We start from the raw sequence: 16767 nt of genomic DNA, 5'->3' as shown, positions 1-16767 counted from the left end.
CCTTTTAGGTTCCAATCAGGGCTGGGGACGGAAAATGTTGTGTAGTCAAGCCCCAACATACGAGATGGGCAACGGTTTTCAGAAATGCATTAACAGGTCACCCAAATCTCATTAATGCCCATGCAGCAGACTCCAGAAATTCACCAAGGTGTGTTGGCAAGGGCAGAAAAAAGACGATTTCAAAACAATGCAAGTCTCTGATCTAGAGCAAGCGGTTAGAGATTTCATCCAGGACCAAAGAACCCATCTGTTCGCCTGGCAGTCGAACAATAAAAAAAACCCAGGACTGATGCATTGGCATCAGCCAGAATTTCCATTGCTCCCTCATCCACTGCACTATATAATCTGCCCATCAAGAGGATTCAGATGTTGACTGGAGTTGGCCTGGGAAATTTCCCATGCCACGATTGATGAAAATGACTTTACAGGTCAAGTGCTACCTTAATCTGGTCTTTAACATGGTTTGCCCTAATATGGAATTCAAGCCTCTGCAGTAGACACTCGAGATATGTGAACACTGATATGGACATAACAATTTTATCTAAGTAGTCCGTCTCTTGAAATTTTAGTGGAGCTCACTACAAATTACAATAGGATGAGTCAGTTACAGTAACCCATTTCTTGCCAGTATACATTGGCTTAACCAAAGATTCTTATCAAATTTTAAAGCCGCAGAAGTTTAAATGTTACAATGATGAAATTACCTTTAGCAGAAAGTACAATGGAACTTGATCTGCTTTTATTTAAATGGAGAGGGATTGCCTTGGAAGGAGGACAAAAGGGGAAAAAAAATAATGGCAAGTTAATACAAGGCATTTTACAATTCTAGTTTCTGAATCCCCAAAGTTCAATAAATAGGAGTAATACATTACAGGTAAATTAAATGCAAGTTTCATGAACACAGCAAGGGTAGCATTATCTCAGCCGAGATGAAATGCTTAAGATCAAGTGGGCACGTGTAGCCCAGTCACTCAAATCTACACAGATATCCTTTTAGTTCTTTATCACCTATCACCCTAACAGTCAAAGATCATAGCCATCAGAGACCAGTCAACTGGGGGAAGAGAAGCGAGGTCTAACATGGGCTCTTCCTCAGTGCAGAAAAACGGGATCACAGGCTTGATTTAAGTTGCAGAGGTGAAATGGCTGGAAAAGAACATAGGGAATGTGTGCAACAGGCTGGGAGCAAAGTTATCAAGGTCACAATTACTTTAAAAAGCATGTTGTAGAATAAATGACAAATGTTGAGAAATTAAAAAAAAACCCAGAACAAATGCACAGCCAGAATAGGTATAGTTGAAAGATGAGGCACTGTTCACCAATCTTACATTGGTGCGATGTAAAATGCAGGAGAGAAGAGATCAGAGTAGGGGTGAACTAGAGAATTGAAGTGAGGCAACTGGAAACTCAGAAACAACAGAACATAAAAGCATGTTGCAAATTGATTACATATCTGGCTGCACAAGTTTGGGCAGCACCTCGTCTTCTGAGAAGGCCTGTTACAACTCTTGGGACTTTATATAGAGTGTAATAATATGATCTTTGCCTTTGTTGTCTACAATTCGGCTGCAACTCCTCATCATTTGTTCCGAGTGCTAGTTTATAAACCAAGTTACGTTGACAACTTTGGTCTGCATCCAATCATAAACATTGCCTCTCCTTTTCACCATTCTCCCCCCTCTGCAACTTAAAACATGTTTGCTTTCTTACTTTTCCAGTTCTCACATTAAAGGCTCTTGACCAGAAATGATGATTCAGCTTTTCTCAGTGGGTTGAATGCCACTTGACCTGCTGAGCGCTTCCATCATTCTTTGTGTTTCAGATTTCAAGCAAGTGCCTGGAGATTTGCACTTTAAGGAACATTTCCACTGTTTGGTCACAAAAAAAGGTTAAAAATTCCACATATACACTTCCAGAAGAAACAGCAGCACTCAGTTAATTGTGCAATTCACGATTTATTTACTGAAGGAAAAGATTAGGACAAAACATCAAACCAAATACAATACAATCAAAACACCAGAGGCAGTAAAACCCACCATGCAGTCTCCTCTGTTCCCCTTCCACTTGAATTTAAAACAAAGTAGTCCTTCTCAGCATAGCACCATCCATAGAGCAAATACGAATTCACTCCCATTTTCTTGTGATTTAAAAAAAATTAACTCTTGGCAGATCAGCTGCAGTCCCCCCCCCCCCCCCCCCCCCCACCCTTTCCAGGAGAACTTTATTTAATCATTCTCTTCTGTGTTTTTAATTGGCATATACAAGCTCTCCTGTAATGCAGGCAAAAGCATCCATAAGCCAAATAGGTCAAGTAGCTGTACGTACATGCAACATACTATAAAAGCACAAATTCAAGTTAACAGATACGTACTACAGAGTCCACGCATACCTACGCAAGAACATGACCATTTCACAGAACTGGTACAGGCAGTAATCAAACTGGAGACAACACGGGGGTTGGAGGGTGGGCTCGGGGTGCTGGGGGGGGGGGGGGAGAGGAAAGAATGCAAGGTAAAAGATTCCTAATATTGAGCAATTCGAAAGCAGAAGGAAAGTAATCTGACAAACTAAAAATAAAAAAAAACCTACAACCTATTCAGGGTTTGCAATACATTAAGTAGGCATGGATTAATTTGAACCCATTAGTTTATCTTTATAGGCCCATGAATGTGCTTGTATTGAATATAATGCTTTGTAAGTGGTCACATTTTATTTTCACAATAGTTTGACCATGGGTAGTAAGACTAAAAGTTACCAAATTGTCAAAGTACCATATTCCAACATCTTTACAAAATTTAATCTAGGCACACAATGCCTTCATGATAAATATTAAAAACAGTCATGAATATCTGGTGCTTTTACAGTATGATGCTGGACTTAATGCGAGAAGATTACTTTACAGATGGACTCTTTAACAATGGAAGATATTCGTGGTCAGTCTGTCCCAGACACCAAATATATTATCAAAAATTATGGAAGCCCAATATTGAACTAACAGAAAATTCTGACAAACAAATTTAATAAATTAATATTTAAGATGTAACTCAGTTAATTCAATTTTGTTTTTGAAAACAAAGAGCTGGAATTGCCAGAAAAGACCAGATATCCAATCCAAGAGGGAGTTTCAAGATTCATTAAACCGCACAGAATCATGCCTTGGTACAGAGCACTCAGCTGGTAACCACATCCTCCCATTCACTTGTGCAAGCAGCAAAACATCTGTATTGTGATATAATTCAATTATGTGTGCTAAGATACACACATAGCTATTCTTAGTCCTGGTTTCATGTCAGATATCCAATGTTTGCTGCAGGACAGGACCAGCAAATTATTTCTGTGGACAAAGTAAATGTTTACTCTTTTTGCAGTTGCCCTGCCCACCAACTTGAAAGAAATGTGTGAAGTTTAAGGGTTTGCTCTTTTGTCAATCCCAAAATAAGATGCAATAATGCTAACAATTACATGTCATTTTGTGACAATTTTACTAAGCACCGAGTGTGCACTCACTTTAAGGAAAATAGTATTACCATGAAGTTCGATTGATCTTAAAGGGCAAGAATTAAAAAAAAAGAAAAAGACTAGTATAGCTTAACTTCACGTCTATACCTCTGCACAGGTCATGACATTATTACCCAGAATGATTGAACGAAGAGAAAATTCACTGAGGAGATAAAATGAAAAACTAAATATTAATACTGTTTTGTGTGTGTGTGTGTAAGGAGGGGATGGGCAAAAAAGGGGCTGAACAAACATTAAAAATAAATACACTAACCTGAAAAAAGGTAGGAGACTACTTTGTACTAGTACAACAAACCCTGAATATTTGCCATAAGGACTTCACTACCAGTGAAGTCACATGGATGACATTTCATTTGAATAGCTCCTGCCAAACTGCAATGTATTGTACACAACAGATAAGTTATTCCCTCCAAGGGAACAGAGCATGGCGCTCATTTTCTGACAAGAATATTTAGTTTATTTAGGAAAAAAAAATACAGAAGATAATGAAAATAGCTACATTAAACACAAGCAGAACTTGTCCTTTTAGCACCCGCATTGCGTGTTGGTTCATGTGCACCTAATTTTTCTTGTTACAAATCACATTGAGTAAAATGTTAAAACATCAGAAACAATTAAGGAGACTCTTGTAGGAGAATTGTACATTCCCTGAATAATGAGAAGGAAAATAATCTAACAGTGCGATGCCAATGTATTACATTGCGTCGAGGCTAATTAAGTTTCTATTTATTGTGATTTGCAACCTTTATAAAATGGAGTGAGGAACTGCACCACTACCTACACTGCAGTATTCAGCGCTCTCCTTGGCTCCATGAGATGAGAAGCTGCAACATTTTACACTGCCATTTCCTCCAAAATAAAAATCAATCTAACAGCAGAACCCCCTAATTAGTTGTGCTACATGTAAATCTTTAAAGTCCCACTTTGATAGTCATTTTAAGTCACAGTACGTCTGCACCACGTTTGCTACCAAGCTATGTTGATTCATGGTACCATTATGTAATTCAGGAAGCATTCCTTCAGGTGATGAGTACCAGGTGTTGTATCTTCTCGATGACATCCAACCTATCGATGCACTCAATTGAAAAATGGGTCCAACTCAACGTCCATATTCATGTCAGGTACCAGCTGATCAACCACTTCTTTCTCATTAGCACCATATCCGGAACTAGAAGTTGCAAAATCAGAGGCAAACCACGGGTGGTCCAAGATTTCCCGGGACGTTAGCCGTTCCAAAGGCTCACGACGTAAGATGCTACGGATAAGGCATTTTGCCCGTGGGGTAAGCGTTTCTGGAATGTTAAATTGGCCACGACGAATTTTGCTAAAGAGGGAACCTGGCTCGACATCATGGAAGGGATACCGTCCAACAAGCATGGTGTACAGCATCACGCCTAGACTCCAAACGTCAGCTGCCTTACCAGAGTAGCTGCCGTTGGTGTTAAGAATCTCAGGGCTCACATATGCCGGACATCCGTGCTTGTCTGAAAGAGCGTCATCTTCACCGTTCAAGATATAAGCATCCTCCAGGCTTTCCAATTTTACTTGTGTCCTACAACAGAAGAAGAAAAATTGGGAGTCAAAGTTAATTAATTCTGCCAGGTTAACATCAGACTGTCCAATGCATACACCATATATTTCGCACTAGATCAATATATCATAGAGGCAGGGCTTTCTTTATGCAAAGACAATAGACAATCGGTGCAGGAGTAGGCCATTCGTCCCTTCGAGTCAGCACCGCCATTCACTGTGATCATGGCTGATCATCCCCAATCAGTACCCCATTCCTGCTTCTCCCCATATCCCCTGATTCCGCTATTTTTAAGAGCCCTATCTAGCTCTCTCTTGAAAGCATCCAGAGAACCTGCCTCCACCGCACTCTGAGGCAGAGAATTCCACAGACTCACCACTCTCTGTGAGATAAAAGTGTTTCATCGTCTCCGTTCTAAATGGCTTACTCCTTATTCTTAAACTGTGGCCCCTGGTTCTGGACTCCCCCAACATCGGTAACATGTTTCCTGCCTCCAGCGTGTCCAAACCCTCAACAATCTTATATGTTTCAAAGATAATGAATGAATGCAAAGATGTCAGGGTGTCATATTTTTCTCTTTTATCGCGCAAGCAGCATGCCGATATGACAACCCATTTCAAATTTATTTGATAAATTTCACGGTAAAACTAGGTAAAACTTTAAAACAAATTTTGTGAAAATATGTCTGCAAGAACTGGTGTTTTATGCCATGAGCAGGACATGTTTGCCGGAGTTATTACCCAAAGCATTAGAGCTGGAACAGTAAATACTCAGTGAGAGTCAGCATCTGTGGAGAGAGAAAAAGTTTCCATCAAACGGAAATTTTAACCGTTTCTTTCGCCAGATGCAGTCCCGCCCGCTGAGTATTTCCAGTATCTGCAGCAATTTATGTTTTTATATTAGAACCGTAATCATTTCCTTTCAGTGTAGTTTAGAGATACAGCATGGAAAAGGGTTATTCAGCCCATCTAGTCCCCACCAACCATTGATCACCCATTCACACTACTCCTGTTATCCCACTTTTGCATCCGCTCCTACAAGCTACAGACATTTTACAGACGTCAATTAACCTACAAACCTACTGTGGGATGTGGGAAGAAACCAGAGCACCCAGAGGAAACCCATGTGGACACAGGAAAAATGCGTAAACTCCACAGACAGTGCTCGCGGTCAGAATAATCTAACCTGGGACTCTGATGCTGTGAGGCAGCAGCTCTACCAGCTTAATAACGGAGTCACTCCAAACCTTTAATGCGAGAACGGTAAAGTTTATTGATGCTCGGGGCAAGATTTCTTGTCATACACAGAATTGGCGGGTGCCTGCAACACGCTGCCTGGGGTTGTGGTGGCCACATATATCATAGTGGAAATTAAGAGCCATTTGGATAGCATGTGTATATGCAGGTAATGGAAGGAAATGGATCACATACAGGCAATGGAGATTCATTGAAATTGGCATCGTTCCGTATTGACTTTTTGGGCCAAAGGACCTGTTTCTGTGTTGTACTATTCTATGTTCTAAAGTACTTCATAGCACAAAGTCTCCACAACTAGTTTAAAACCTTAAATGGGATGAATGGCAAATTCAATGTCAACCTTATGGTTCCAACTACATCTATTTCCTAATCTCAGGGCAGATAGATTACCACCTTCCTCTTTCCCACAAAATTGGCGGTTTTACAAAATAAGTTAAAATATAGAACATAAGCACATTAATTACCAACATTCTGCCATGTATTATTCTGTTAAAAAGCAGCATGTTAATCATCAAACCGTTTGGCAAGGCCCTTTTAAAGACAGCGGTCTTAATAACACTTGCAATTATGCAATTCCAGAGGAAAATACATAGTTTTGTATATTTAAAAAATGCCTAAAGGCATTGCAAAAATATAGACAATAATTCAACTACTCCAGGGGAGTCATCTATCTGGAGAATCATAAACATGTGCACCTCGCTGTAAAATTATAAGGAATGTAAACAGCACACGGCAATTTGTCCATAAAGGTAAAAGATCCTTAAGGCCATAATTCAAGACATAATCTGCCAAGTCTGGAAACAGGAGCTTCACTTTATACCAAACCAGTGTCTCCCACAACCCAGCATTTTGTTGCGAAAGACTAGAGAGTAGGTTTTAAATAATTTATTTCTAAAAAACATACAATATATTTTCTATGGCTACCCTAAACCAAATTTGTTGAAGTCCGTTAAAAGAAAAATGTTTTTTAGTATTCAAAAAGATCTTTCCAGTAAAACTCTCCTCTTTTGTTTCCATTGAAGTTCCCTGTGATATCAGGCATGCATTAGATTATGTAGAAAATTCAAAACTACAGCTGTCACAAGATTCATTCTTTACATCAACTGGTAGGATTATTCCACCTGACATACAAATTCTGTCAACATTAACAAAATCTTTTGCATTGGATTCATAATTTAAATTTTAAATATGCAAATCATGGAAATTATCAGAATAATTGGCAACGATTCAAAAATAAACAAAGCTTTCATACAACAGGCAACAATTTTTCTAACAAGGCAATAACTTGTTGAATCAGAGTATAAAACAGATGCAGTTCTGGAGCCGACTACACTGAATAGTTCAGACTCCCACATCAATGACAGCTCTCTGCAAAATATAAAGAGCACATGCAAACAAAGCATTCTTCAAATCAAGTAACTCAAAACATCACTTATGCAACTAAATATAAAATTCCAATTGCATAATTTGGGCACGTGTGCCAATTTATTTTGTTAACAGAATAGTTTGTTTTCTCCTTGTTGCAAAACTTAATTTGGAAATTATTTTGAGTTCACCATGTGCAACTCTCCAATTAAATGACTGTCAGTGGAGTAGTGAGAGTCAAGGTTAATGAATTCTGCCTCGGGTTAACAGTTTTCACCTAGTAGAATTTCCTCAATTTACAAAAATTATATATTTAGCAATTTGGAGCCTTGGAGATTTTGCCAAATGTGTGGAATACCTCTGCATATCCACATGGAGCTGCGTTCAATTTAGAGATTAAAAGTTATACCAACCGACTTGAGAATCTCTTGGTGTCTAAGCAGGATCACCTTTGGCAACACAAGTGGCGCAGCTGGTAAAGCTGCTGCCTCACAGCACCAGTGACCCGGGTTCAAGCTGATCTGTGACGGTCTGGGTGCAGTTTGCCCATTCTCTCTATGACTTTGTGGGTTTCCTCCAAATGCTCTGGTTTCTTCCCACATCCCACAGATGTATATGTTTATAGATTAATTGGCCTCTGCAAATTGCTCTAGTGAATCGGGAGTGGATGCGAAAGAGGGATAATGTAGAATTCGTGTGAACCGGATGGTTGGCATGGACTTGGTGGGCCGAAGGACCCGTTTGCAGGCTGCATCTCTAAATTAAACCTTTATAAGAAAACTGGCTGCCCATTATCCAGGGGCCAACATCAGGAAACGTGCATTTACCTGGTAAGATCTGGTGTTAACTACTGTTGTCAGGAGAATGTCCCACAAACAGTTTGGATTCATACATAAAGAATAGTTACATGGGCAAGGTTCCAAGCCAGGCAGAAACCTTAATCAAACTACGAGTCACCACATTCAAAAGGCAAAGGTGAGACAATGGGGACAATTTTGTTCTGGCAATGGAAAAAAAGGTGAAATTAATTCAAAGCAAACTAATTTTCAAAATGCAACCAGTGTTAGCTTAATGTGCAATGTGGTTACTTTAATGGGTTTGCCAAAAATCATGGGCAAACTCTATTTCATCTAAAGTTATAGTTTTAATAGTGGGATTGAAGGCGGCTATGGAAATTTCCCTCTGCATTGGGGATTGAAGTTAATTGAGATTAATATCTTAAAATGGAAATGAGTAAGCGCAATGCAGATACATATTTTCAGACTATGAAGTTGACAGAAGTGTCCAAACCCACCAAAGCCCTTAAGCAGAGTATTACAATCAGATAGCCTGCAAAAAAAAGATATACCCATCCAGCATTCATCCTTAATGAACTTCCAAGATAAAAGCTGCAGCACTATTCTATAATGAATAAGCAATTATACCACTCTACCAGTATTTTTACTGCTGGCCCGTCCACTTTTCATGTACACAGTGGATAGCTACTCAGCATATTATGAGGAGACACTTTGCCCAAAGTGTATCTTGGAAAACTAGCTACTCCATGGAACCAACTACACGTGGCATTTGTGCCCCTTACTTCCAGGAGAGTTACAATAGGACAATACAGATGATCAAAGTGGTCCCAGTTGCAAGAAAATATTAAAGAATGTACACCCCGATATTTATACATTTCACATCAAGAGCAATGAACAGTTCCGCAATAATTCCTAATCAATGTTATGTGAATAAGAAAAAATAGCATCCATTCATTATTCAAAACAATAAACTTAAATCAAGCAGCATCTGTAGATGGAAATATAATATTTTGTGTTGAAGTGCCATCTTCACACTGATGGAGTAGAAGAGAAATAGCTGGCAGAAAGAGTGAAGGGGAAAGGAGGAGGCAAGAGCTGGCATAGTTATAGGTGGGTCCAGGTAGGAAAGGGTTGACTGGCAGACGCAAGATAGAGTGGGGGGAGGTGAGAGAAGGGTGAAGATGGTAGCCTGGGCTGCAGGTACAGGTGGATAAAACTATGGGCTACAAATGGCGGAATCTGATAAGGAAATGTGGGGAATGAAACAGGAGTGGGAAGAAGGGAACCGGGAAAGGGGGGTGGTGGAAGAGAGAGGAGTAGAAAAAAATAAGATGCGAACGAGTTAGGGTGAAGCTGGGTAGATGAAGAGGAGGGGGTGGGGGTTTAACCTGAAATTGGAGAATTTAAATGTTCTTGCCATTGTAGGCCACCCAAATAAAACATGCAAGTGCCATTCTTCCAGTTTGCATGTGGGCTCACGCTGGCAATAGATGAGGCAGAGTACAGACAGGTTGATATGGGAATGGGAAGGAGAATTGAAGTGGTTAACAACTAGAAGCTCCAGCTGGCCCTGCAAGATGGAGCACGTGTTTGGTGAAGTAGTCACCTAGTCCACGCCTGGTCACCCCGATGCTGCAGCAAGAGTTGTTGAGATCCTTGAATGGATGCAAAGGAGGGGTGTGGTTACAGGAGAAAATGCCTGGGGAGGGGAGAGAGATGAGTAGAGCAAGGAGTCACAGAGAACTAATTTTTCAAAATTAGTTATCAAGGTTTTAAACAAGTTATCAGATTATAGCTTGCATGTTTACAGAGCCAATCCTCAGGTTTGGTGATTAATATAACCTTCATTTGAATGTAACCATTTTTGAAACATCTCTGTGCAAGATCGATTTCTAAGGAAACCCATCCATAAAAATGGCAAGCAACTTACTCGCATCAACCCAGTTTAAAAACACAAGCCAGGATTCTAAGCTTTGCTTTACTGGTGCAGCGTGGAAACAGGCCCTTCTCCCCACTGAGTGCGTTAACCATCGATCACCCATTTACACTAGGTAGACATCATGTCCCACCTAACTTATTTCCACATACCTTGACTCCATCCTATCCCTCCCCCCCACCTATGTCCAAGACACCCCACACGCTCTTTGTCTCCTTCATGACTTCATTTTCCAGGCCCCCACTCCCTCATCTTCACTATGGATGTCCAGTCACTCTATACCTCCATCCCCTACCACGAGGGTCTTAAAGCCCTCCATTTCTTCCTCGGCCACAAAACCAACCAATTTCTGTCTACTAACACTCTCCTCCTCCTAGCGGACCTGGTCCTTACCCTCAACAACTTTTCCTTTGATTCCTCCCATTTCCTCCAAATCCAAGGTGTGGCTATGGGCACGCGCATGGGCCCTAACTATGCCTGCCTCTTTGTAGGGTACGTCAAACAATCTCTGTTCGAGGCGTACCCTGGCCCTACCCCCGAACTCTACCTCCTCTACATTGACAACTGCATTGGTGCTACCTCCTGCACCCATGCAAAACTCAGACTTCATCCATTACACCACTAATTTCCATCCGGCACTCAAATTCACCTGGACCATTTCCGACATCTCCCTACCGTTTCTAGATCTCACCATCTCCATCGCAGGCAACAGACTACTGACCGACATCTACTACAACCTCACTGACTCCCATAGCTATCTTCACTACACTTCTTCCCACCACCCTGCTTCCTGTAAGGACTCTCTCCTCTATATCCCACAGCTCCGTTCTTACTCCCCATCCCTCTACTCATAACAAGGACAGAGTTCCTCCTTCCATCCCATCAGCCGTCGCATACAACATATAATCCTCCGACGTTTTCGCCACCTTCAACGGGATCGTACCACTGGCCACATCTTCCCATCTCCTCCCCTTTCTGCTTTCCGTAGAGAATGTTCCCTCCATAACTCGCTGGTCAATTCGTCCCTTCCTAACCAAACCACATCCTCCCCGGGTACTTTCCCCTGCAACTGCAGGAAATGCTACACATGTCGCTTTACCTCCCCCCTCGACTCCATCCAAGGACCCAATCAATCTTTTCAGGTGAGACAGAGGTTCATTTCCAGGTGAGACAGAGATTCACCAGCACCTCCTCCAACCTCATCTACTGTATCCGCTGTTCCAGGTGCCAACTTCTCTACATCGGCGAGATCAAGCGCAGGCTCGGCAATCGCTTCACCCAACACCTCCGCTCAGATTGTATTAACCAACCTGGTCTCCCGGTTGCTCAGCACTTCAACTCCCCCTCCCATTCCCAATCTGACCTTTCTGTCCTGGGCCTCCACCACTGCCAGAGTGAGGCCCAGCACAAATTGGAGGAACAGCACCTCATATTTTGCTTTGTTACACCCCAGCAGTATGAATATCGACCTCTAATTTTAGATAGCCCTTGCTTTCTCCCTCCTTCCCCTCCCCCTTACCAGCTCTCCCACAAAGCCTACTGTCTCCAACCTCTTACTTTCTCCAACCCCCCCCCCCCATCAGTCTGAAGAAGGGTCTCGACCCAAAATGTCGCTTATTCCTTCTCTCCATAGATGCTTCCTCACCCGCTGAGTTCTCCAGCTTTTTTGTCTACCTTTGATTTTTCCAGCATCTGCAGTTCTTTCTAACCCATTTACACTAGATCTATGTTATCCCAGTTTCATATCCTGCACACTAGTAATTTACAGAAGAGATTATCCTACAAAGCCAGGGATGTTTCAGGAAACCAGAGCACCTGGTGGAAACCCACACAGTCACAGGGAGAATGTGCAAACTCCACACAGACAGCATCCGGCCTGGGTCTTTGGTGCTGTGAGATAGCAGCTCTATCAGCTGCACCACAGTACTAAGATATTGAAGGATTCATTAAAACTCCCTGAAGAAAATGAGAACATTCATACCCACTTGAATAGTCCAAATACTCTGAAACTGGAGGAAGAACTATTATTAAAATATGTCAGTTAATTGTGATAGTCAAGATACCCAAATCTATCAGTGGTTCCGTTTTGCTCAGTTCTTCTGGTACTTAAAATTGAAATTTTCTTGCAATTTTTGGAGACCAACAGCATTATCCATTACAGCAAAAAAAAACTTCACATTCCACTTCTAACACAAGAGGCCAAAACCATGCAAAGACTCAAGTGACATAAAACTGCTTGAAATAAAGACTAATTTGTTATGCAAGCAAGTGATTTTTTTAGTGACATCTCAGCAACACATGCATTTGTTAGCATACTACATCACCCAGGTTCACAGCTAAAAAATGATTATTGAATTCAGACACACCCTTTACGACCATCAAGGATTAAAAAAAACTTTGCTACCAATTCTTTTTCCCCAACCCGTTTACTGTGCAGACATTAGGCATTCACTCAGTCCTACTTACTGTGAGCGACATTCTCAAATGCCCTGCAGTACAAATGGAGTTACAGTACTTTAAATCTCTGGGTATTTTATTGCATATTAAGATGTGTACCGATGCATTTTTTTAAATCTAGATATTTTAAGTGCCCATCAAAAGAAGAGTCAACAGATACATAAAGGTATTACTACCATAAATAGAAGCATGGGCATGTTTTAAAGCAGCTGGTAAGATTGTGGTTTTTTTTTTTAAAAAGACCCGAAGGTTTTTTTTCCACCCTGTCTGTTTAATTACTTTATATGCTTATCTGATGTACTTTCAATTGGTTTATAAACTCTTAATTGCAACAGTTACAGTGCAAGGAGCAACCTCCCCTTTGACATTGGCGGTCTGATTTACTTGCTGCAATCTGATCCACAATCAGTAGAGATACAAAAAAAAGATCATGGTTTAATTTCCTATAATTACAAAGCCACTTTTTTTTAGCGGCGCCAGGGCAAATTCGGTGGCTCGTTACCGCTGGGAAGGTCGACACATTCTGACGAAGATTCCTCTTGTTGCTACCAAGGCCGTTTTTTTGTGTTTTTTTTAAAGAGAGGACATATGGAAAAGGTAATGTGGATTTAAAATATAAGAGGGAGGGGGAAAAAACAAACAGCTGCTTGGCAAGCAAAAAGGAAACTACGACTGCCAATACCTTCCCATTGCTGTGTAAATGAGACCACAGAGCAATGTGCAGGAAATGCGTTTACGTCGCCATAGAGACTTGCCACCAGGACAGCCTCCTTCACCACTCTACCTCCCCCGAGCTCACTGCAAGCGTCCCGGGTCACACACAAGTGCGGGGCACGCCTGCTGCAACCATCGCCAGGTGGGTACACCCGCTGACTGACCTGGCCTCAAAACGACTGCGCATCAGCGGCTGCTTCCTGCAAACAGAACCCAAACAAAAGCGCACGATGCAACAGCGCACGGGCCAAAAAGCTGACACAGTTCCGTCGCTGTACAGTTTTTTAAATAGCATTTAAATTTTACAAAATGTTAAGATCGCCTTCGAAACTAGTTTGCATTTCGCATTCTGCAGTTAAATAACTCGGACTTAAGTTGATTACTATGCGGATAAAAAACAGCTCTGGTTTTTCCGATCACTGGGGCGGGCAATGCTAACTGCGGACACGGGAGCCAGGGGCCACATGGTGCATATTGAATGCCGACTCAGTAAACCAAACCAAACTCTTAATATTTGCCTTGCACCCTCATTACACCTCCCCTATCCATTTCAATATATCAAGTAAAACGGCGCTGCAACTGCTATTCAAATTCGATTGCCTTGAACTGCAGGATTATTGGGGCACGTATTAAGATATTCAAAATGTATGGATATTAATCTTGTACGCTTGGGTACATTATTTCTTCATCTGCATGCTACATGCAAAATCCAGTACACAATGCATAGCACGTGGGTCACAGCAAATATACCAAACATATGCAGACTTTTTTTTTAGTTTTCCACGATGCATTAAAAAGCCATCTTCTTCTGCCACTCGGCTACTAGAGTTTACGACCAGGTATTACTGCGTGGGAAGAACATACAGTATTTGCAACGCCATCTACAATGTCTGCGGTTGTGATACCCCCGGTTTTCTCTTCTAGCTAAACACATCGTACTCAGCGAGCTCGAATTTAAACTACAGCATCAAACTGAGGACCTGAAAAGAAATGCGTCCAACTAAAGATTTCCTTTTTAGGGGGGAGGGTGTTATAAACGATTGTAACAAATGTGCACCGCATTTAGGATTACCCTTTGATTGAAAATGAGCACATGGCATCTTGCAACCATAAGCGTGCTGGCAATTTCTGGGGCAATAATCTCATGGTATGGATAACCGCGTTAAAAAAAAGAGATGAAGTAGTATATTCAGTAGGATGAGATACTTAAATCAATCTAAACAATGTCAACAACGTAATGCTGAGTTACTTTAAATATTTACCAACTGATGTAAACGTCATTGACAAGGGATATCATTGGAGGAGGAGTGTAACAGTTTAAACAAAGTATTGCACTCCTCTCTTACACCGCTGCACCTCTAAGGTCTATTTATATTTATAATGCAAACAGCATACTCTTTGCATTATGTCTAGTAGATTAAAACGATCGTGGGTTGTCAAATCTCACCGTTCTTCGTCTTTAAATACAAATTTCCTTAATTTGAGATCTCGCAGCACCACGCCATTATCGTGGCAGTGCGCTACAGCAGACGTTATCTGGTAGAATAATCTTGCTGCTTCATTTTCTTTGAGCCTCTTGCAAGTGCGAACAAATGAGTGCATATCCCCATGGCTCTTTTCAAAGAAAACGTATGATCGTTGTTCCCCTAGCAGAATTTCAGTTATCTGATTGATGCTTTCATGAGCAGACAAACAAAAATAGGCTGCTAATGTTTCTTGATATCGACCAATATCGAATACCTGTGGAAACAAAACAGAGTAAGTTGGGTATCTTTCCCCACCACTTCAATAAGAACCAATGTAGAATTAGACTGAAATAATTCAATTTATTGATTATTCTACAATTACCAAAAAAAACAACATGGCTACAACGCTGTATCGAACGGAGTGGCCTTTATATTAAGTTTCCTTTTTTGCAGCATTGAAGATATCATTTTTTTCCTATATGAAACAATTAACAAATGAATTGAAACTTCGTTCCTTATGTTTTAATTTCAGAATCATACGTTTTAAAGGAGCCAACCGCTCACGTTTTTGCTCGTTTCACGTTAAGAGGCTGCACTTCCACGCATTTGCATCTAGTTCATTGTGTTATACTGTACGCGCACACATCACTGATGTTGAATCAAATGGCGTTTCATTCAGGTATTGGTAATGGGTTTTTTTACCTTACAAATGAGCTCCTCGCCGCTATGCAAATGCACAGCCCCAAGAACGTGGTCACCCTCTAATGGTTCCAACAATAGATACTGTCCGATTTGAGAAATGCAATGAGACGAGTTAGGGGTTTCAGGTGGGCTGGGAGAGCCTAGGTTCGGGCTGAAACTCTGGCTGCAGTCACTAGTCCTTACACAAGATAATTCTTCATATTCGTGATGAGTCTTATGCCTCGATCTTCCATACCTTACAATGCTGATTGGACTGGATCTCTGTATGCTCATGGAGCTGCAAATAGAAGTCCTCTCAAAAATAGGTGCACTGGCAAACGTCCAGACAGGAATTTAGGAATGATTTTACTCAAACCTACTGTGAGAGCGTTTCCCTCTCGTTTTTCGTACTTTGGTCTAGGCTTGTAGATCCAGTTGTGGGTTTCCTTTCAAAATTAAAGAAAAACCCAGCAGGAGTAAAAGGACGTTTCTTTATTTCAAGATAAGCACCATTTGGAGTAACAATGTAGACTCTGTTTTTATTGCTAGAGTTTTTGTCTGTTGCATAGAGCGTTGGGATGTGTCAGATTTAAAGCAATCACCTGGAATCAAAGCCCTGGAGTTGTCGAAGCGGTGCGTGGAGCGCCAGCTCTCAGTGCTTTTGTTCTTGTGGCTACGAGGGGGCATTCGCCGCAGCGAACACAAGAAAGAGTCGCCGAGGCGCTCGCAGCACAAGGCAGCCAGGTGGCGACTCTCGGATCCTCGCCCTCCGACTCTAGGTGGCGTCCGATCTCCTCTCTCGGCGTCTTTCTCCTTGTAGCTGGAAACAAATAGCCTCAAACTATAATAAAACAAGAGTACGGCATTCACTGTCTTGTCATCTGTTTTGCAACGTCCACCAAGTAAAACTTTAAGGGGATTTCCTTTGGCCTCACACGCTCTCGTGAGCAAGTCTTTTGACTGGCGATTTCCTTCCGATATTGGCGAGCAGCAATATATGTGTGTATATAGTTATATAAAATAATAAAAGATAACAGTCAAGGAC

At 41.3% G+C, this 16767-nt stretch overlaps 1 protein-coding gene across 1 annotated transcript; it reads right to left on the bottom strand.

The window, feature by feature from the left end:
- Positions 1-1939: 1939 nt before the first annotated feature.
- On the bottom strand, positions 1940-16308 carry trib2 (tribbles pseudokinase 2). The gene is made up of 3 exons (XM_055635327.1): positions 15744-16308; positions 15023-15315; positions 1940-5071 (listed from the first exon to the last, which is right to left on the bottom strand). The coding sequence occupies exons 1-3, from the start codon at positions 16014-16016 to the stop codon at positions 4597-4599; spliced, it is 1041 nt and encodes a 346-aa protein (XP_055491302.1). The 5' UTR covers positions 16017-16308; the 3' UTR covers positions 1940-4596.
- Between the last annotated feature and the right edge of the window lie 459 nt (positions 16309-16767).

Source organism: Leucoraja erinacea, chromosome 5 (assembly GCF_028641065.1).
Source record: "Leucoraja erinacea ecotype New England chromosome 5, Leri_hhj_1, whole genome shotgun sequence".
Lineage (NCBI taxonomy): Eukaryota > Metazoa > Chordata > Chondrichthyes > Rajiformes > Rajidae > Leucoraja > Leucoraja erinaceus.
Note: the sequence above shows the minus strand (reverse complement) of the source record. Positions and strands in the feature narration are given on the sequence as shown.

Coding starts and splice junctions, on each gene's coding strand:
- trib2 (XM_055635327.1), bottom strand. CDS start 16,016: ATGAGCATACAGAGATCCAGTCCAATCAGCATTGTAAGGTATGGAAGA. Junction 15,316..15,743: donor GCGAGGAGCTCATTTGTAAG/GTAAAAAAACCC, acceptor TTGTTTCCACAG/GTATTCGATATTGGTCGATA. Junction 5,072..15,022: donor GTATTTAAAGACGAAGAACG/GTGAGATTTGAC, acceptor CTTCTGTTGTAG/GACACAAGTAAAATTGGAAA.